Consider the following 22,680-nt stretch of genomic DNA (forward strand, 5'->3'; position numbering starts at 1 on the left):
AGCCCGGAAGGCAGGGGAGCCAGACTTAAACCTGGTGCCTCTTGCTCCAGAGCGCCCCCTCCAGTCTCCCACATGAAGGCAGGAGGGCTGGAAGCACGAGGCCCTGGGCTCTGGCCCCAACTCACCAGCGGGGCCATTCTCTGAACCTCGGCCGCCGCTGCTTCTTCCAGGACACGGGCTAGCAGGCCACCTGGTAGGCAGGGCTAGGGTGCGGTTCGGCTGAACCCGGAAGCGTGGCTGTGATGAGGCTGGTGTGACTGCTGTCCCCATTCTCCTTCCCAGAGAGCGAGGCAGAGCAGCCTTGGGCACAACAAATGCTGGGCCCTCCCCAGCGCCACCCTCTTGGTTGCTTCTGGAGCAGGAGCCCCTGGGCAGCCCGCTCACCCTCTCAGGGCCAAGGATCTCCAAACGCAGCCTCTGGGCTGTGATCACATCATATCACAGCTCGTAGCTCTTAATCCCGTGATCTCACTGCTCCCCAGACCAAAGCCACAAAGCAGCTACCTCAGTAGGGCCCTCCCATCTTCTTGGAGCCTCTCAGCCACCGCCCTCTCTGCTCTAGCCCTGTTCTTTCCTCTGACGGCAGCATGCAGGTGACCTTGACCGAGCCCTCGCTCCACGCTGGGCTGACTGCTCTGCTCATATCGTCTGGTTTCTTCTTCCCAGCCGCTCACGGTAAGAGAGCTGTTATTACCCCGACATTAGGGGGGAAAATTTGAGGCTCAGAGATGTCAAGAAGTACACCCAAGGCCACACAGTCCTAGTTCCCTCAACATACCCCATCCCTGTCCTCTGCAATGCACGGGGGGCCATGCAAGGCCATCAAACCTTTGCACACAGTAAGATTAACACTGCTTCGTGGAGGGGTGCCTGGGTGGTTCAGTCGTTAAGCATCTGCCTTTGGCTCAGGTCATGATCCCAGGGTCCTGGGATCGAGTTCCACATCGGCATCCTTGCTCAGCAGGGAACCTGCTTCTCCCTCTGCCTGCTGTTCCCCCTGCTTGTGCTCTCTCCCTCTCCCTCTCTCTCTCTCCCTGATAAATAAACTCTTAAACAAAGGAAAAAAAAAGGCTGCTTTGTGTGCATATATATGTGTATATCCATGCGTTGAGTAAACTGTAATTCTTAGTGACTGATCAAGAGAACTGTCCAAGAGACCTTGCCCAACCCCACAGACAGCTCCTTGGTGCTCTCTGTACAACCCCGGGGCTTCCCTGCACCCCGGCCTTCGCTCCAGCGCTCAGCTCCACCAGGAATGTCTCTGCCCCCACGTCCTGCGTGTGGGCCTTTCCTGGTCAGCCCCTTGAGCGAGGCGCGAGTCTGGCCTCTCCCCTCTCTAAACAGACTTCCCTGCTGGGATCCATCTCCCCCCAGGCCAACTGGGATTCCACAAAGAGCACAGGCTTTGGGGTCACCCAGACCTGGACTAAAATCCCGAGTCTCCACGAAAGAGCACGTAACCCTCACACAGCTCGCTTCCTTTCTTTCCAACCTCAGCTGCTCTGTCTGTGATTGGAGCTTGATAATGTCCCCTGTGCCAGCGAGCCGGGCAGATTTCAACAAAACCCAGCACCAAGCCCCACCTGCCCGAGGAAGCTGTTCGCTCCATCCCTTGGTCCCACTCTGGTCTCCTGGGCCCCCGGCAGGGGTGCGGGCACCGGGCCTGAGCGGCCTCACCTGGAAGATGACGATCCAGGCGTAGCCGATGTTGTCAAAATTGATGGCGCCCTTGTGGGGATTGGCGCTGCCCGTGCGGCACACATTGTAGTAGCGGTTCCAGTTGACACAAAGCCCGCTGGCATTGAGGTCCTGGCGCCCTGCCCCGAAGTCGTAGACATCATCCTTGGACAGGCAGCACTCGCGGCCCTGCTCCTTGAGCGGGGGGATCTCGTGGCAGCCCATGATGCCATTGTCCCCCGAAAGGGAGCAGATGAAGGGCATCTCGTCGTCCTCCTCCGGCTGGTAGTAGGGGGGCAGGGCCACATCCCCTTGTCTGTGCACAGGGGATGGTGGGGAAAAGAGAGAGGGGGAGGGGTCACCGCCAGGAGGAGCAGAAAGGGGAGAGGCAATGCGGTGTGTCGGAACTCTCCCAACAGGTCCTATCGTTACCACGTTGTTCCCCTACCTGGGACACCCTTCCTTCCCCAGGCTCGAAAAATCTCCCACTGACCACCGTGGTCAGCACCAGGGTACCTCCCCCCAGGAGCCTTCCCTAAGGGCTAGTCCTTGGTCCCCTGTGGCCAGACTGTGCCCTGCATATACCCCCATATTGCTCCTGGGCCATAAGCACCCAACGTCTCTGGGGGGCTGCAGCTCCGCTGGGGCAAGGACCGGGTCTCAGCCTCCCCAGTCCCCACACACGGTTTGGTCAGCCCAGGGGATATATTTAACTGATAGATGCTGACTTTTACTGATCCGAGAGATGACGAGCTGATCCTCTGCCCACCCCACCCCTTCCCGTCTATGTGACCTTGAACTGTTAATTTCCTCTCTCCCCAGACCTCAGTTTCCTCATCTGTAAGGCAGAGACGACAATCACTGCCCTGCCCATCCTGTGGGGCAAAACAATGATCCGCGGCAATCCAGTCAAAATCCCAACTTGTTTTTTCCCATGGAACCTGGCTCCACGGTTCTAGGATTTATCTGGATGGGAGAAGAGTCAAGACACTTTTTTAAAAGGAGGAGGAGGAGAGGAGTCCAACCCGACAAGAGAGCAAAATACAACTACAGTTATTACTGGAGTGTGATATTGCAACGGAACAGAAAGATCCATGGAAAACCACAGAGCACAGGGACAAACCCATACATAAAACAGAATTTAATCTATTATAGAAACACCTTTTCAGATCCATGGGGGGATGGAAGAACTAAACAACAAATGGTATTGAGATAATTGTTGTCTGTTTGGAAAATAATAAAGCTAGATCCCTACCTCACTCCATATACAAAAACAGACTTCCTGAAAACTTAGTATCAAAAGAAAAAAAGAATGTAAATTATCTCATTAATTATTTATCTTAATTGCACATTGAAAATAATCATCTTTTGGGCGTCTGGGTGGTGCAGTCAGTTAAACGTCTGATTGCTGATTTTGAGAGGGGGCTTCTCCAGGCAGTCAGAGTTATTCTTAAAATAGAGAAGGTTGGGGCGCCTGGGTGGTTCAGTGGGTTAAGCCTCTGCCTTCAGCTCAGGTCATGATCTCAGGGTCCTGGGATCAAGCCCTGTGTCAGACTCTACTGAGTGTGGAGTCTGCTTGAGATTCTCTGTCCTTCTCCCTTTGCACCTCCTGCTCTCTCTGTTTAAAATAAGTAAATCAAGGGGTGCCTGGGTGGCTCAGTGAGTTAAAGCCTCTGCCTTCATCTCAGGTCATGATCCCAGGGTTCTGGGATCGAGCCCCGCATCGGGCTCTCTGTTCAGCAGGGAGCCTGCTTCCTCCTCTCTCTCTGCCTGCCTCTCCACCTGCTTGTGATCTCTCTCTGTCAAATAAATAAATAAAATAAAATCTTTAAAATAAGTAAATCTATCTTAAAATAATAATAATAATAATCATCTTTTGGATATATTAGGTTAAGTAAAATATATTACAGAATTTAAAGATATAAACTTCTGGTGAATTAAAAATCATAAATGCAACAAACATAACCACAGAAGTATTACAAGAGAACAGGGAACATTTTTGTTAATTCAAGATATATGAGGCCTTCTGGATAAAATACACAAAATCTAAATGCTACACAGGAAAAAGTCAAAAGGTCCTATATACAATTTCTTTCTTTCTTCTTCTTCTTCTTTTTTTTTTAAGAGAGAGAGGGAGAGAGAGAATCTTCAGCAGGCTCCATGCACAACATGGAATCCGACACAGGGCTCGATCTCACAACCCTGAGATCATAACCTGAGCCAAAAGTAAGTGTCAGACATTTAAGCGACTAAGCCACCCAGGCACCCCCAAATGTAAAATTTCTGTGAGACAAAGAGGGAGCATACTAAGTAAAAAGGAATGAACTGGGATAAAGCAGAGGTAGGCAAGCTTTTCGTGTAAAGGGCCAAATAGAGAATAGTTTTTGCAGACCATATAGTCTCTGTGCCAATTACTCAGCTGCACCACTGTAATGAGAAATAGTCATAGGAAACAGGTAAACCAGTGGCATGACTGTGTTCCAATAAAACTTTATTTACAAAAACAAACCAGGGATTGCCATTCCCCAGGAATGAATCCTGGCAACATATAACACAAATAAAAGAGGGGCGCCTGGCTGGCTCAGTTAGAAGAGTAGGTGATTCCTGATTCCAGGATTTTGAGTTCAAGCCCTACACTGGGTGTAGAAATTACTAAAAATAATAATAATAATAACAGGTAAATAAACTTTAAAAAAAAGATAACTACAGCATATTAAAATCACCTATAACTCAGTAAGAAAAAGAAAAATAACCACTAGGGGAGAAAGGACATAAAAATGCAAAGAAAAAAATTCACAGAAGAGGGGCGCTTGGGTGGCTCAGTGGGTTAGGCCTCTGCCTTCGGCTCAGGTCGTGATCCCAGGGTCCTGGGATCGAGCCCCGCATCAGGCTCTCTGCTCGGCGGGGAGCCTGCTCCCCCCTCTCTCTCTTTCTGCCTGCCTCTCTGCCTACTTGTGATCTCTCTGTCTGTGTCAAATAAATAAAATAAAATCTTTTTTAAAAAAATTCACAGAAGAAATAAAAATGGCCAATGTACTTGAAAAAAAGGGGGGGGACTAATATATCAATATATAGGAAGAGCTGCACACTTGGCTAATAATAGGAAAATGCAAACAAAAATAACATCGAGATCACTTTACACCATCCAAATGGAAATGTATTGGTGTTAACAGTACCAAGTGTGGAAAAGAGTGAGTACAAACAGACATGCGCACACGCTGAGGGTGGGAGTGTGTGCTGATACAAACTTTTTAGAAGGCAATTTGGCAACATCCATCAGCAATTAACATGTACACACCCACCCCACATCAATTGGCCACCTGACAGTCAGAGAGACAGCACTGTGACTCCGCAGAGCAGGGATGCACTTCTTAGTCAACGGTGCTGGGACGATTGAATGCCCTACAGAGGGGAAATCTTGACCCCAACCGCACAGCTTACTGAAAATTATCTGAGATGGAATACAGACCTAAATGTGAAAGATAAAGTGGGAAGCTTCTAAGAGAAGACGTTGGAGAACATTTTCATCACCTTGGCTTAAGAAAAGATTAAACTGGACACGAAAAGCAATACTAAAAAAATGATTGGGGGGCCCCTGGGTGGCTCAGTGGGTTAAGCACCGGCCTTCGGCTCAGGTCATGATCTCAGGTTCCTGGGATCGAGTCCCGCATCAGGCTCTCTGCTCGGCGGGGGGCCTGCTGCCCCCCCCCACCTCTGCCTGCCTCTCTATCTACTTGTGATCTCCGTCTTTCAAATAAATAAATAAAATCTTTTAAAAAATTTGGTAATCCAGATCATTACAACTAAGAGCTTCTTTTCAAATCAAATAACACCATTAAGAGAGTGAAAATGGAACAGGCTAGAATAAAATATGTACAATACGTATATAAAAACACATATTATATATACATATATAGATAGATATGTAATATGTATATATATCCACACATATATACCAAATATATAATTTCTATATATATCATATATACACATAAAATATCTGCAATTATATGTACGATTGTATACATAATATATATATATATATCTACCACCAAAGGAGACATAATCCTGCATACAAAGAACCAGCCACTACAAATTTATAATAAAAGGACAACCCAAACTAAAAATAGCTAAAGACCATAACAGACACCATGAAAGAAGACGCACGAATGGCCCATAAGTACATGAAAAGTGCTAATCACTAGACACACGGGCAGTACAAATTAAAACCACAATAAGATACCACCGCCCTCTCACTGGAATAGTTAAAATTAAAAGGACGGACAATACCAAATGTTGCTAGGGATGCCAGGCCCCTGGAACTCTCCAACTTCACCAGCAGACGTTTAATGCAATCAATCCAGAAACCCATGCAACAAAATCGACGCAAGCTGAACACACGGGTGCCCTTCACGATTCCACTCCTGAATATCCACCCCAAAGGAAGGATGGCTCTACCCACCGAAGATATGTCCAAGAATATGCATGAGTCATAAGAGCCAAAAAAACTCAGAAACAGCCCAAATCAACAGTGGCATGAAAAAGATAAATACTTGTATATTTGCTCAATATCTACCCACAGCAACGAGAAACAAAGCGACTGCCGCCCGCAAGCACGTGGGTGACTCTCAAGACACATTCCCCTACGCCGAAGAGGCAGACACAAAAGGTGACTTTCTGTATGATTCCACTGAGAGAAACCTCAAACACAGGCAACACAAGTCTACGGCGATAGAGGTCAGAGTAGCGGCTACTTTGGGGTGACGGGGATAGGAACCGGCCAGGGGCAGGATGGAGCCTCCTTACAGGGAAAACTTCACAAAGCTGTATACTTAGTAGTTGTGCCCACGACTGAAAGCAATTTGTATCTTAACCAATAAAGTATAAAAACAGACATACATTGGGGCGCCTGGGTGGCTCAGTGGGTTAAGCCTCTGCCTTTGGCTCCGGTCACGATCCCAGGGTCCTGGGATCGAGCCCTGCGTTAGGCTCTCTGCTCGGCGGGGAGCCTGCTTCCTCCTCTCTCTCTCTGCCTGCCTCTCTGCCTACTTGTGATCTCTGTCCGTCAAATAAATAAATAAATAAGAATCTAAAAAACAGACATACATTGTGTTAGTAATTATGAGCCTAGCCGCTGATCGCTGCGTCCATACGGATCAGGCGCGTGCACCTTGAACTTTAGTACGCAAGAGTAACACCTTGGAAACCACACAAGGTCCATCAACAGGGACTGGCTGGCTGAACTGTCATTTCTCTGCGGAGTAAGAAACACTGGTGTGAAAACACCCTCAAGCTACCCTGTCAGAGCGATCTGCGTTTTGAAAAACCTGCCTGGGATGGGAACCGGCGTGTGCGTGCATGTTAATGCTTAGACAGAATCTGGAAGAAGGGACCAGACGCTTTGCAGAGGACACCGGCCCTGGGCTCCACATTCTGGCCTCTGCCACTTCCTAGCTGGGCGATCCTGTCTGGATTTTGTGCTCAAGAACCCCCAGACTGACCATTTAGGGTCTCCACAGGGGCTTCTGCGTGCTGGGAGCACGCTCACCGGGGGCAGTCACAGCAGACTCTGAAGGCAGGGGGACCTGAGTTCGAATTCCAGCTCTGGCTTTGTTAGGCTTGCCCTAGAGCTCAGTACCCCAAGCTCAGCCTCGGCCACCGGGCCTCCACATGGGGTCAAATTTCAGCGTCTCCTCCGTCACACCTGTCACGCTGGGGCACTTCATCACCGTTAGCCAAGGAAATAAACCAGTCTAGAGACACTCGATGACCAAGTTAAATAAACTCACAAGTGTGATTTCACACAGAGATGGTGCCTAGAGGAAATCAAACCAGATAATGCAATAGGGTGTCTGGGAGTGGGGGGCCGTGGGGGCTGGTGAGGGAGAGCCTCCAGCAGGTGTGACATGGGGCTGCGGTGGGATAATGAGAATGGGGTGGCCACAGAATGACCTAGGGGAAGATGCACATAGGACAGAGGGGTCTGGACATGTCCTGAGAGCTCATGCCTGTACATCTCCATCTTTGAAGCCCAGACCAGAAGAAGCAGGTGCCCCCCTCTTCTGCTGCCTCAGGGACTACCTCGTCCGAGTGATTGACAGAAGAGTAGACCCCCCCCACCCCTCCCACAGGGCCCTTCCCACAAGGGGGCCCCTTCTCTGGTCTACCAGGTGTCCCACGAGTCCCCCCAGCAATGGGCAGGTGAGCCAGGCCCCTCCCTAGTCCTCACCCTGGCTCTCTGGTTTTAACCTCATCTCCATGACTGACAGGCTACGAGGGAGAAAGTTCAGCCCACGCCAGGCCGTGTCCCCATGCCTCCCGCAGCGTCCTCGGTCCACAAGAGTCACTCAGTAGGCATATCTGTGACCGGCTCCCCCAGGGCAGGAAGTCCATCTTCTGCTGGGTCCTCAGCACTAAGCACGGGCTTGGCAAGAGCAGCCACTTGAGTGCTTTTGTCGAGTGAGAGGCTGAAGGGACACACTCCCCTATTCCTGTCTCCCCGGGGCCTGGCACCGGGCAGGAGCGCGCTAACACAGTAAAGCGGTAGTAGGCTCCTGTCCCAACGCATCTGTGCAGGTGCGCACGCTCCAAGACACGGCTCACCCCTCACCACGGCATTCCACAGATGCCAGACCTCTCGGACAACTCCACACAGCTGCTCCAAGAGCCGAAGCTCGACTTGTGTTTGGATGGCTTTGACAATCACCTCCCTGAGGGGCAGCCCGCCCACCTGCTCATCAGGGCATTGGCCGACTGAGAGATGACCTTTCCTTGATGACTCAGAGTCATGGAGAGGAATGTCTGTCATTGGGCCAAGTTCTGTGTCTGCTTTTGAGGTTTTCTGTCTCCCTTTTCCCTGTTGGCATCACGTCTGCTTGGGTCTTAACTGTCCATTTCCCTCTTATTTGACCTCCTGGTAGGAAGCTTCCACTCTGTCCATTCTTCCACTAGGCCCCATTCCCAATTACCGAGTAAGTTCAAACTGTGTGTTAAGTAAGAGTCACTGGGAGCTGAATTAGCATCTAAGGACCTATTTTAGACTAGGACTTTGCGATGCCCATTTTGAGGCCTCACTGGCCTTTTGTGCCCCTTTTAGTGCCCAGCCATTCACAGGAGACCCACCACCGATTCACCCGAGCACATTTCTTGACTTCTCTGCCCCACTGGGAGTAAGGATTGAGACCAGGGGCTCAGTGGGGAGACCAAGCCCTCAAGCATCGGCACCACCGCCACCCCAGGCAACGCTGGCTGGCGGCCACCAGGGTGGCAGGGGCCAGACTCACATGGTGAAGTTCTCCTCCAGGAAGCAGCGGTTACGCAGGAGGCCCGCCCAGAGCTGTACGCCGATGATGCCAAAGATGAAGAAGACAAAGAAGCAGAGCAGGAGGACATTTCCCAGCATGGGCAGCGTGTCCAGGAGCAGGTTCACCAGGATCCGCATACCTGTGGGTGGAGAGACTGTCAGACGTGGGAGCAGAGGGCCCCAGAGGAGAAAGGGTCAGATCAGGCTCAGAGAAACAGTGAGAAGGGCCCAGGGAGGAGAGGTGGGGACACAACGGGCAGGGGCTCCTAACTGCTCCCAGCCTGCTCAGTGGCCATTAAACACACGTTCCCCTTGGTGTCGGCCCTTCCACCCAGAGGCCACGGAAATGGCTCTGGGCCCCACCGCACTTCCACCAGATTCCGGATGAATAAGCAGCTATTTAGTTATGGAGCAAGATTTATGTGCCAAATTCTCTTCTGGGCAATGCACAAATATGATCTCCTTCAGCCTTCATGACAAATCTGTGAGGCTGGTGATATTATCCTTATTTTATAGAAGGGGCGACTAGAGGTCCATAGAACTAAAGCTACTTGCCTGAAGTCACACAGCTGGGAAGAAGCAGGGTCTGGATTTAAACCAGGGGTCCTGACACCAAGTCTGGCCTTCCCTCCACAACCCCCCATTACCTGGCAGCCTGAGACCGAGGCTGGCTCATCTCACTCTGCGCAGAACCCACCCAGATGAACACAGTAGGTGTCTAATGAATGTGTCCCAAGTGTCCTTCATCGCTGGGGCAGCCACTGGTTCCGGCCAGAACCACTCTGCTGACCTACCCCACCTCATGGTAGAACCAGGCCGAGCTCTCAGACAACCTACAGAAGAGCCATACCAGCAGCGGTGGACTCAGATCTGGCCGGAGAGCAGAGAGGAATAGCTACAAGGAACCAGCCAACCCAGAGGAAAGAAGAGGAATGGAGACAGAAGCCCCTTTGTGTGAGTGCTGGAGGCAGGGTGGGAATCCGGGTGAATGAGGGGCGTTTCAGGCAAGTATGGGAAGGGGGAGCAGAATGTGTTGGTTACATCCTGGAGGGGCCTGATATCTGGGAACCTGGCAGGTAGGAAAAGAAAGCCTGTGGAAAGCATGCAACCTCTGATTTAGAGAGATCGGGGTTCAAATCCTGCCCTATTTCCTATGTAAACTTGAGCCAGTCCCTTCCTCTCTTGGAAGATGAGGACTTTCAGGAAAGGGGCCCAAGAAGACAGCAGCCACTCTGCAAAAGTTCCTCAGCCCCAGGACCACGGCCCTATCACAGCAAACCCTGGTTTCCACCGCACAGCTTGCAGCCCAACCCCTCCCACACTTAGCACCCTTCACATCTACCTCCCTGTCCTTCCCTTCTGCCCCTCCTGCCCTGGGCTGATCCACACCACTGTCCACACCCTCCATGCCCTCCTCCTTTCCACAGGCTCAGTCCCAACCCCCAGCCCCCGCCTATGAAACTGACCTGCTCTCCCAAGTCTGGGTGATGTCATCCATCATTAAGACCTCATTACCCATCTGTATGCCACCCACTCCCCCTTGACTCTACTTAGGAAGATCCAGCCACTCCAGTAACTAGAGAATCCACAGGTGTACAAACCCCAGGCAGATGGGTCACCTCTGCCTTCGGTTTGACCCAGAGTCCTTTCCCAGCCCTGTGAACACAGCCCCATGGGGCACTGGGGTGGCTCAGTCCATTAAGCACTTACCTTTGGTTCAGGTCATGATCTCCGGGTCCTGGGATCGAGTCCCACATCAGGATCCCTGCTCAGTGGGCAGTCTGCTTCTCCCTCTCCCTCTTCTCCCCCCTGCTTGGTGCACGCACACACTCTCTCTCTCTCTCAATCTATCTTGCTCTCTCAAATAAATACATAAATCTTAAAACAAACAAACAAAACAAAACAAACCAGCCCCACTCCCCCACTCCAGTCCCCGTGGTTTGACTGGGCTACCATGGAGATCACATGACCTGGGCCTGACCAATCAGGGGCAGATTGGCACATTCTGTTCCCCTAGCCCCAAGGGTTGGTCCAGGATGGGCACGTGACCCCATCCAGGACCAGTGAGTGTCAGCCCTGAGACTTGTGCTGGAACGACCCAGGGAGAGAAATGCTTGCTTTCTGCAGAGCTTGGAAGCTGGGAAGAGTTACGCCTGGAACTACTGGGACCGCCGCTGGTACCGTCTTGCCTTAGCAGGGCAGCGCCTGCCTGTGATTGAAGCCAGCCGAGGGAAAACAGAGCCCAGGACAGAACAGGGGCAATTCCTGACAACAGCCTGGAAGGGCCGCAGGAGGTCCATGAACCTTAAGAAATTGCTACAAAATGTGCGAGTGTGACAACATGAATTTTTCTTGGGGGAAGGTCCACACAAATGTCTGTGGCCCCAACATGGGTCAGGAGCTGGTAGATCATTCTTGAGTGCTTACCTTCCAAGATCCTGTGAGGTCCGACTCTACCTACCTCTCTAGCTTTCTCTCTCTCTCTCTCTCTCCTTCACCTTTGCCTATTTCTCTCTCAATACCAAGTTATTTGAAGTTTCCTAAATATACTATAGGATTTCACACCTCCGTGCTTTTACTCATGCTATTCTTCCCGGAACAGCCTTCCACGTCTCTTATGCCTGGCACATCCCTATTCAGCCACCACCGCCCAGTCAAAGCTCTACTTTCTATCTGTAAAGCTTTCCCCTACTCTTTCTCACTCCTTCCCAGGTAGAGTTCATCCCTTTCTCTTCTGCTCTGAGCAATCTCAGCACCTCTGACCTAGCCTAAGCTGCCTTGGACAGTTGTATAGGTTGCATACTGCACAACTTTGGAGGCCCCATTCACTAGGCAATCTTCTAGCCCTACTGTATAATTAGTTTTACTCTCCTGTCTCTTCCATTGGGCTGTTAGCTCCTGGGAGCAAGGCCTGTATCTGCGTCAGCATTCTCAGAACCCAGCAGGCCCTAGCCCAGAACAAAGACTTGACCAACATTTGCTGAATGATGTGACAGGTCATGAGGAAAGAATGGAAAATTGGAGATGGGAGGATGAAAAGCTGGTGACAAGGAGAGCAGGGGCTCTATCCGGATTTTTGCTTATTCCAGGGGTGATGCTACGGTGGTTGGTTGTTAACGAGGGTAATTTGGAATTTGCATCACAAGCTCTGTGTGGTGTGATTTCCAATCAATAATTAATGCCTACCCCATCCTCCTTCCCCACAAAACTAGGTCAGCCTCCTCCGGGGAAAGGCAGGGGGCTCCCTAGTAGGCTGCGACCTCCAGCTGAGAGCAGGACAGGGCAAGTGAGGACTCATACCCCACCCCACCCCCAACGGGGTAGCCACGGGTGTGCAGGGGAGGGAAGCAAGGAAACAGGTCAAGCACCCACACCATCCTTCCAAATCCACACAAATGTGACCTTAGCCAGTTGCAGGCCTTGCTGGGGCCCCATCATTCATTCGCCTATGTCTGCCCGACACAGTGCTGGGCACGGAGGAAGCCGAACGCAAACATTCCACATCTCAGCCCTTCAGAGCTTGCCGTCTAACGGGGGCTGGGGAGGACGCAGTGTTGGGAAACACAACCAAGCCTGGGGAGTGGTGGCAGCTCTGGGAACCTTCCTGGAGGGACTGACTTGAACCAGGCAAAGCCATGGCAAAGGCACAAAGGTATGTGACCATTCGGAGAGGCCATGCTTGGGGGCGGCTGCAAAGCGGAGTCCAAGGAGCGTGGGGCTTCATGCGAGGTGACGGATCTGGGGGGCTTCATGTGAGGTGACGGATCTGGGGGGCTTCACGCGAGGTGACGGATCTGGGGGGCTTCATGCGAGGTGACGGATCTGGGGGGCTTCACGCGAGGTGACGGATCTGGGGGGCTTTACGTGAGGTGACGGATCTGGGGGGCTTCATGCGAGGTGACGGATCTGGGGGGCTTTACGCGAGGTGACGGATCTGGGGGGCTTTACGCGAGGTGACGGATCTGGGGGGCTTCACGCGAGGTGACGGATCTGGGGGGCTTCATGAGAGGTGACGGATCTGGGGGGCTTTACGCGAGGTGACGGATCTGGGGGGCTTTACGCGAGGTGACGGATCTGGGGGGCTTCATGCGAGGTGGCGGATCTGGGGGGCTTTACGCGAGGTGACGGATCTGGGGGGCTTCACGCGAGGTGACGGATCTGGGGGGCTTCATGCGAGGTGACGGATCTGGGGGGCTTTACGCGAGGTGACGGATCTGGGGGGCTTTACGCGAGGTGACGGATCTGGGGGGCTTCATGCGAGGTGACGGATCTGGGGGGCTTCATGCGAGGTGACGGATCTGGGGGGCTTCATGCGAGGTGACGGATCTGGGGGGCTTTACGCGAGGTGACGGATCTGGGGGGCCCATGGGCAGATTCTGAGCAGGCTGAGCCCTTGGACGGGGCAGGGGCAGAGGCAGGATGCAAGCGCTGGCAGCCAGCGGCCACGGGGAAGAAGAGGCTGGGTCAGAAAGAGCGTGAGGAGGCAGGTGGCTGTGCTCGATCCCAGCCTGGCTGCTCCCCGGGCCCGGCCTTTGTTGCTCAATTAATTACATTTCCCTTGTTCTCCAGGATATTGAAATTCTGAAAGGCTCCTCAAAACCTGCTCAGCTGGCTTCCCTGAAAGGCAGCCCATTCCCCCCTCCTCTCTTCCCTCTGCCGAGCCAGGCCCCAGCTCACTCCACAGCCCTCCCTTGGGCCCAGGAAGTCCCAGGGCCACTGAGCCAAGGCATAATTAGCTAATTAGGGCCTCAGAACGAATCCATCGTTTCCGTGCCAGGGAGAAGGGGCCACAGGATTAGGGAGTCAGGGAGGACCCCGAGAGACCCCAGTTAATCCTCCTTTTATGCCCGCAGTCAAGTAATTAGCTAAGGCAAGTCAGCCGGTTCCTCTCTGCCCTCTGTTCCCCTGGCACTGGCCAAGGGAGGCGGAGGCAAGGAGAAGAGGGAGAACATGAAATGGAGACAGAGGACAGAGATGGAAAGCAAGAGACACAGAGACAGAGACATCCGCCTCAGACCATCCTTCCCACTCATGTTCCTCCACACCTATCCCCCACCCAGCCCTCCTCCTCCAGGCAGTCTTCTCTGGTTTCCACCCTCCCCCCCCCGCCCCCGTCAGTCATGAAGCCATCCTGCCTCCACTTCCCGCGGCTCTCACTCGCCATCTCTCAGGATGAGCTTATCTGGTTCTGCCTTCTTAGTGTGACTTCTCAGGCCTTCAGCCTGGGGTTGAGTCCAGAAATAGGCTCCAGGCAACCCATGAGTGGGGCTGAAGGCCCTGTTTCCCCAGCCGAGAAGGGAAAGAGGACCCTAGAGTCCGCAGGACATCCAGTGCAGTCTTGACTTTGCCTAGAGCACCAACCCAGGACAGGATATGCGGGAGCCAGTTCTGGTCGGGTAGCCTTGACACAGAGCTTGCCCTCTTTGGGCCCCGGCGGCCTCGTCTACAGAAGACAGTCCAGCCAGCTGCTCCAGAAAAACACAGGGTCAGGATATCTCCGAGGGGGACAAAAGCAGAAGCTGCTAGCTGTCCATCCACCCCCACAGGGAAAGTACCCGCCAGCTCCTACTCACGGCCCCCAGCCTTTCCCCCCAGCCACACCTCCCTGTGTCCCCCAGGCCACACCTATACACCTGCTGTTCCAGCCAGAATGGAGATGCCCCCCGCCCCCAGCATCCCTACTCCCTACCTTTGCGCACACTCTGCCCCACCTCTGTGGCCCTCCTCCGCCACTGGGCAGTCAGTCGTGCCGGGTCCCCTTCCCAGGGCCGCAGGGCTCCAGGCTGTTGTGACACAGCCAGACTGATCCCCTGCCGGCCCCTGGAAAGCCCTCACGCACACTCACAAGGCCGTCTCTCCTCCTTTCTTAGACCATAGCTGGGTGGGTGTCTCTTCTGGTCCCCAGGCCAGGCTGGTCCCCCTGATGGGAGCACCACTGCCCCACCCTCCCTCTGTCACAGCACTTTGCACGCTCTTGGCCTTCATCCGTTCCTGACTCCACCCATGCCCCCCAAAATGGACAGTGTCCTGAGCATGAGGCCCCCAATGGGTGTTCTGCATCCTTCAGTCCAGCCCAGGGTCTGGCACAGAGTGGCCCCCCGAAGGAAGGCCAGGAAGGAGTGATGAATGGGTGGATGGAGCCATTCAACTAATATTTAGTGAGGACCTACTATGTGCCGGGCACTGTTCCAGGCTCTAGGGGGTGCACCAGTTAAAACAAACAAATGGATAAGAAGAGCAAGTCCCCTGCCCTCCAGAGATGGGACATTCTAGATGGGGGAAGGGGAGACAGAAAACCACAAACATAAATAATCCCTTTCCTTATTTATTGGGTGGTAAGTGTTATGAAAGTAAGGAGAAAGGGGGGGGGGGCGCCTGGGTGGCTCAGTGGGTTAAAGCCTCTGCCTTGGGCTTAGGTCATGATCTCAGGGTCCTGGGATCGAGCCCCGCATCGGGCTCTCTGCTTGGCAGGAAGCCTGCTTCCCTCTCTCTCTGTCTCTGCCTGCCTCTCTGCCTACTTATGACCTCCGTCTGTCAAATAAATAAATAAATAATCCTTAAAAAAAATTTAAAAAAAAAAAGAGTAAGGAGAAAGGGATGGGGAGCACCAGGCTGGGCCAGGGGCATGGTGGGTATGAAGGTACGAACAGGAGCCAGGAAAGGCCTCGCCGGCAAGACGATGCAGATCACAGGCTCAGGGGAGCTGAGGGCGTCCGCGGCGGGCACATCTGGGGAAGAGTTCTCCCGGCAGATGGAGCAGCCCGAGCAGGACCCGCGGTGGGGGCGAGGCAGGCAGGCTCAGGGAACAGCCAGGAGGCCAGTGTGGCTGCAGGAGAGTGGGGGGAGGATGGGGTGTGGAAACTGGGCTGCCCCGCAGGGGCGAGGACTCTTGGCCTCTGTTCCCCCGAGGGTCATGGGCAGAAAGGAGATGCGGTCCTACGATGGTTGGAAAGATCACCCCAGCTGTGGGGGCAGCATGGACTCTGGGGGGCCAAGGTGAAAGCGTTCGGTCCGTGGGACGGTGTACAATCATCTGTGCGTCGCCCCCAGCACTCGCACACATCTTGGGACGGGGGGGCCTAGCCTGCAGGCTCCGAGGCCAGGGGCGTGAAAGCGGCCCTATGGCTGCTGCCTCCTGAGGACAGCCCTGCCTTCCCCCGGGACAGAAACGGGGAGCGCTGAGGGGAGCCCACGAGAGACGTGGCCCTGCTCTTGCCCTCCCCATGTCCTCCCTGCTAGACGCCGGGCTTCTGCGCGACTCTCGGGGGGACGGAGCCTCCCGTCCATCTGTTCCTCCCCAGCCTGCCCCACCCGGCCATCGCTCACCTGCCATGACGATAATCCACATCTGGCTGGGTCCAGATGACAGCCACAGCGGAGGCTGGGGACATGGCTAAATTCTGGAGCTTTCTGAAGGTCAAGCGATTGATGGGATGGAGGGGTGGGAGGCGGAGGAAGGAGGAGTCGGGGGAATCTCCCAGGTCAGGGGCCTAAGGCCAGAGCCGTGGAGCTACCGTCACGGGGACAGAGGACTCGGTTTGGACACGTGGCATTTAGGGTGCCTGGCGGACGTCGACGTGAAGACATTTCATTAGCTCGTGGGGTCTGGAGTTAGGGGAGTGTGGCCTAGAAGTGTCAGGTGGGTGTCCTCAGCGTACAGATAGTCCCTAGATGGCACTTAAACTCGGGTGCCAGCAGGAGACAGATGGCAGAGGGGCAAACTGTCGGAGCTGTTCAACCCATTCACCCGCTTTCACCGGGGACCCCTCGACCGGACCCCCTGCTCCAAGGAAGCTGGGCAGCACTGGGACCGGAGGCCCTTGGTGGCAGTTGGGGAGCTGGGGCGGGAGGGACAGGGCCAGGCTTCCCGATGGGCATCTCCCCTGGAGGTCTGGGGTGCTGTCTGCAGACAGCAGCTGTCAGCCCCCATTAGGCAGCCACCCCGCCGGACCAGCTCAGGCAGAAGGAGCCGGACCATCGCCAGCCCCTGCCAGGGGCACAGCCCACAGCCGGGAGAAAGGGTGCAGGGCTGAGGACAGGAGGGGCCGAGGCTGTGGCCGGCCCAGGGGCTGCCCTCCTCTCCGTGGCCTGGCTAGGTGAGCAGAGGGTGCTGAGCGGGCGGGAGAGGCCGTCTGCCATGCCTGCTGCTCCAACGCCAACTAATCCGGGGCACAGTGGGCGCCGGGGAGGCCGGGCCAGGCGGCATACGGCCGTGCTGCCGGGAACACAGCTGCTGGCCGCAGCCCAGCGGGGGAGGGGCCTGCGGGCTGATGAGGGGGCCTCGGGGGAAACGAATGCCAGCCAACGAGTGTGCACTCCGATACCCTCCATCCCAGGAGAGTGTTCACGCACGAGAGGGCGGTCCTAGCTCCAGTCCGTGGAAGGTCCCTGAACCCACTGGGGCCCCAAGAACTCCCACCCATTCTTGGCGTCCCTTCTTTGTAAAACCTCCTCAAAGGACATGTGAGGGGCCCTTCCCCTCAGCCCCCTGCTGCCTCCATTACAGCACGGGTCCCACCAGCCCACAGATCCTGGCTTGAGGATCTGCCTGAGAAGGGGCTACGTCCAAATCTCCATGGCCCCTTAGTGGACGCTACTGCGGACGGATGAATGAATGAATGAATGAATGAATACACAGTGCACTCCCGTGACCTGGTATCCCATCCAGGAATTGCTCCTTCCGGATTTGTAGAGGAGACCTTGAGATTGATGGTGGGGGAGGGGAAGGACACCTTCACCCGCCCCACGCCCAGGTGTTTCTCCTTCCACACCCTTGGCTTCTCTTCTTGTTGATGTCTGGCCCAGATGTATTCCCGGCTACCTCCATCTCTTCTGAGAAGGCAGCAGCCCCGGGGAAATTGGGCCCCTCCTCTCTCTCTTCCCCCCTCTCTGCACCCCCCACACTCTTCCCCTCCCTACCTTCCCCATGGGGGCTGCAAGGGGACCGAGCAAGTCCTTTCTCTGGGAGGCCCTGTGGGTGCCGAGGACTGTCAGCCCCGAGGTCCAAGTTATGGCCTGGGGTGGGACCCTCCTGCAGTGACCCCCAAAGCCCAAGTAAACGTGCCTTCCTGTTTCAAAGTGAAACAGCTTCCTTTCCTTTCCTTTTCTTTCCAACAGATGCCTCACAAGGCAGGATCCAAGAAGGAATCCTGGGGCCTTCTTCATCTATCCTCAGCATGGCTGGCCTAACCACGACCCAGATGGGCATGAACCTGGGCAGAAAGGGCCAGAGCAGACCTGGGATAAGGGACAAGGTGCCAGCCATGAGCTCAGAGCCCCTAGGTCTGATGGGCAATCAAAGACATGCCTGCAAAACCAGGTCATTTGAAGACTTCTTCTTCTGAGACCAGAACCCCGAGAACCCCTGAAACCAAAAGTCTGGGATTCTGAAGCTCGATGAGTCTAAGATTCTCCGTGACTTTCCCCAAGGCTAATTCCAAGATCCCAAGAGTATAAGCATCCCACGCAATCAACGTGTGGTACGGGCACCTGCCAGGAGCGGATGCTGTGCGGACATCTGCAGCCCCACAGTCTAGCAAAGGAGGGCTGGGGCCCCATTTTAGGGATGGGGAAACTGAGGCCTGAGAGGTGGAGCCACTGGCCAAGATCCCAGGTCCAAACCCCAGTCTCACTGCTCTGGACACCACCCTCTGAGGCCCCAACACCGGGGCCCTCCCTCCGTGAGAGACGCAGGGCAGGGGCTGGTCACTGGGCACCTGTTCTGTGCCTGGCGTGCAGACAAACCCAAGGGAGATGCTACGTGCCATCCTCACTGTGCAGGCAGGGGACCGAGCAAGAAAGGAACCTTTCCTGGGGTCACAAAGCTAATCAACATAGGACCGAGCTTTGAATCCTGGCAGCAGTGCTCTGTGCAGAACGACTGTGCCTCCCTGCCTCCCGCCCTGACTTGTCCCTGTCAGGTCACACAGAGCCCGGTACCCCAGGAGCTCTGTGCTTTGCCAGTGAAAGGTGTTCGGGAAGGGTCCTGACGACGTCACTTCTGCTTTGACCCTGGATGTGGGCAGAGGCTTTCCTGATGCCCTGCAGACGGAGTGGCTGACTGGGACACCTACAAGTTCTGGGGAGAGGAAGGGGTGGTGGAAAGGAGCCAAAAGCCCTGGGGTCTTGGGAGCTCAGGTTCAAATCCTGCCTCTGCCCCCAGCCAACTGGGTGGCCTGGGGCAGTTTATTCAACCACTCTGTGCCTCAGTTTCCCCATCTGTAAAGTGGGCATCATAGCGGCTCCACCATCCTACGGCTGTTAGGAAACCAAAGAAAGCAGCCACGTAAAGCCCTGGATGGATTTCGGCTATTTATCACTCTTGGTCAGTCCACAGAGCATGCGCAGAGTTCAGCTCCCGCCCCGCTCTGTGGTGCAGCCCCCCTGCCCAGTCCCCAGCCTGGGGACTGTTTCCCCACCTCAGCCTCTGCCAGGATGCCCCGAGGCCCCTGCCCTCTGTCCTCAATGTTCCAGCATCTTCCTCACAAAAGTAACACCTACTGACCATTTACAGCACATCGACCTCTGTGCTAAGCCCTTTATGCATGTTATAGCATTTTGTTCTTATAAAACTGTAAAGAAATTGGTCTTATCAGCCCTATCTTATTGTTGGGGAAATGGGGGCCAGGAGAAGAGATGGAGGCCTGAGGTCCCACCGCAGGCAAGTAGAGCCCTGGGACTTGAACCTGGGCCTGCGTAGATCGAAGCTTCAGCTCCGGGTCCCACAGCTGGGACCTGACTGGCTTCCTGCACAGCTCTGTCGGCTTGGCCTCCCTGCCCTGGGAGCAGGGCCTCCGCCTCTCTGCCTCATCCCCACCCCAGGCCCAGCCCAAACGCCCCGGCACAGGAGCAGGTGATCATTGCCCCGGGGACCGTGAGCTGGACAGGACTCTGCGGGCTGGCAGTGACCCAGGCCAGGCCCAGCATCCCCAGCAGCTGCCCCTGAGCTCCCCAGACCTCCCTCCCGCCCCCCTCCACAGCCTGGGCTGAGGGGCGTGATGGTCACTGAGCTACAGATATGGGCCCACAGGTCAGACTCAGCTGGCTCAGAGCCTAGCGGTGACTGCCCTAGTTCCCTACTGGAGAAACAAAGGGCACTTCTCATATTTAAATGGCGCGGCCAGTGGCCTTTGGAAGGCACTGCCAGAGGCTTTCTGGAGGTGCAGGCCTGGAGTTGCCCGGTGCCAGGATGGGGCACTTTCAGAGATAATCGGCCCCATCTTAACAAGGCCCAGAAACGGACAGTGACTTATGAAAGCCACAGCAAGGAGCCAGAACCCCGCCTCCTGACTCACAATCTGGTGCCTTCCTCTCTCCCTCCCCAACCTTCTCCTCCATGCTGTGCTACCTTTATCCATCAAAGGCTGAATGGCCGGACAGAGCCCGGCGTGGTAGCATGGAGGGACATATTTTATAAGGTTTGTAAACAACACTGTGACTCCCAGGTGCCCCATCCATCATGCACAACGTTGAGAACTACACATCGAATCCAGTCCTCCTCTTGATTTGTGCAAGTAGACAAAGTGAGGTCCAGGGACACCAAGGGACTTCCCGGATCACAGAGCGGGGTCCTGGCAGAGCCAACAACCAGACCTTGCGTCCCCTGCCAACCCAGCTAAGTCTTCCGGATTGATCGCGCTAAGGCTTTGCAGCCATGGCTCTATTTTTCCAATTGCAAGGAGCTGCCCACTCTCCAAGGTTTTGCAATTAATGGCCCAACCTTTCACCATTCCTGGGTCTCTAGCCTGCCATCTAGTGGCAACACTGAGAGCTACAGGCTATTGTTGAAAAGAGGGAGTCCCAGGGCAGAAGGAACTCCGAAGACCAACAGAAGGACTTGGAATGTTTTAGGGAAACATCTAGAAAAAAAGGAGGGAACCAACCAAATCTCTCTAGGAGGCACTTGTAAGAACTAGGTCCCCGCCCCCCGCCATGCCACCATTCCTCGGTGACTCTGGGCAGAGGAGGTGGCATCTGGGACCAAAGCGGCCCCTCCCACAAAGGCGGGGAAGGACCAACCAACCTGCTCTAACAGCCTGAGGCTCCTATTAACTGAATTCCTCACGAATATGCATTGCTCTTAAGGTCTCTTTCCAAGGGGAGCACAGGGTGGTTTCTAAGTTGGGGGAGGGGACGCCCTGGGTCTATTTTGGCTCCCAACACCCCCCAGCCAGGTTCTGAGGCAGCGAGATTCTTTCTGTCAGCTGAGAGGGGCAGTCAGCTCCCTCTGAGCAGGAAACCATGCCCCAGCTCTGGCTGCCTGGGCCTCCCAGTCACGCCTATTAGCAGGCGGGAGGCCCCTGAGGAAGGACCCGGACTCCTCCCCGGGCGCTCCAGGCCAGGCAGCCTCCAAAATTGGAAGCTTCGGGAGAGCAGGGCCCATCGCTGGAGAACCAGGCAGGCTGGCACTGGGACTGGGAAGTGACCTCCACAGCCAGGAGCCGCCTAATGAGCTCCTCACTCAGTCCTGCGGCGGGTGGAGGGGCACAGGGAGAGACACAGGCGCCACACAGGCCACATGCACACGCATGTACACACACGTGGTCTCCTGTGGTCATGTAGACCCTCAGACCAACATGCATCCACACAGAGATGTACAGAAACCGCCCCACAGAGAGAGACCTCCTATACCCTGTCCCCTCCCCCCACACCTTCTCTTCTCAAATGTCCCCTTAGGTCACTGTTCCCAAGACCTGGAGGTTCAGAATGCAGGACGATGTACAAACGCCTGCGTGTGACCCCGGCAGAGACACACACACCGCTAGGAAGGGGTCCCGGCCCATGGGCTCAGTGGCCATAGAGGGACTGCCTCCTGAGAGCTGCCCCTGCTTGCCCTGGGGCAACAATGGGGAAGGCCAGGGCCAGGGGGTGGGGTGGGCAGGAGAAACGGGGCCCCTCCCACGTCCTTCCTCTGAGGTGGCTCAGACGAGACGCTGGGCTTCCCCCCTCACTCCCCAAGGTGAGACCTGGGCCTTCTGGGCATCTGCTCCCTCAGTCCCGCCCCACCCGGTCACGGTCACGGCCATCACTGACCTGCAGTCCCAGAGCCACCCTGAGTCCGGCTTGCCCCACCCATGCTCCCCACTCCCGCCAGGCATTTCTGAAACACTCCGTGGCCTGGTTAGTCCCTGGGCCGCACAGGGTCTCCATTAAGACACCGTCTTGGACCACCAGGCCCCCGCCTTCCCCACGTCTCGCCCCACGTGCTCCACGATGCCGGGACACCTCTGTGTCTGAGCACCGACGGCCCCGTGGCCCTGGCACGGGACAGCTGCTCAACACACTTGCTCAGTGTGTCCCTGACGCGTAGTTCTTGCGCGGCTTCCGTGTACCAGGGTAGCTGTGGGCGCTCCACGAAGGAAGACCATCCCGTGGCCGGCACCCCAGGAAAGGATGGGGGGGCGTCAGGGAGGGGGCACGCACTGTGGCGAGCATACTGGTTAGACGCCTGGGCACCAAGGTGCCGGCTGTGTGACCTTTCAATGGGCTAAAGACGGTTTTGAACTGGGTGATCTAGAAGGAGTCTTGTAGCATTGGGGGGGCTCCCCCCCGCCCTGCCCCCAGTGGAGTCTCCGCAGAGCAGTGGGAGGGGACGAAGGGCACAGTGATGAACTTCTCCTCCCCACGCCCCTCACACTCACAGCTTTGCTCCTCATCACTCACCCCTACCCCGCCCCAGCCTCCCCATCCTTCCCTCAGAA

At 55.2% G+C, this 22,680-nt stretch overlaps 1 protein-coding gene across 2 annotated transcripts in view; it reads right to left on the bottom strand.

Annotated features, from left to right (window-relative positions):
• Nucleotides 1-22,680, bottom strand: part of CACNA1I (calcium voltage-gated channel subunit alpha1 I) — a 116,726-nt gene that overhangs the window by 44,432 nt on the left and 49,614 nt on the right. For both annotated transcript variants that reach the window (XM_046012719.1, XM_046012718.1), the window contains exons 6-7: nucleotides 8,961-9,120; nucleotides 1,678-1,993 (exon numbers count right to left, since the gene is read on the bottom strand). In XM_046012719.1, coding sequence (XP_045868675.1) covers nucleotides 1,678-1,993; nucleotides 8,961-9,120 — 476 coding nt within the window. The remainder of the gene's footprint in view (nucleotides 1-1,677; nucleotides 1,994-8,960; nucleotides 9,121-22,680) is intronic.

Source organism: Meles meles, chromosome 7 (genome assembly GCF_922984935.1).
Source record: "Meles meles chromosome 7, mMelMel3.1 paternal haplotype, whole genome shotgun sequence".
Taxonomy (NCBI): domain Eukaryota; kingdom Metazoa; phylum Chordata; class Mammalia; order Carnivora; family Mustelidae; genus Meles; species Meles meles.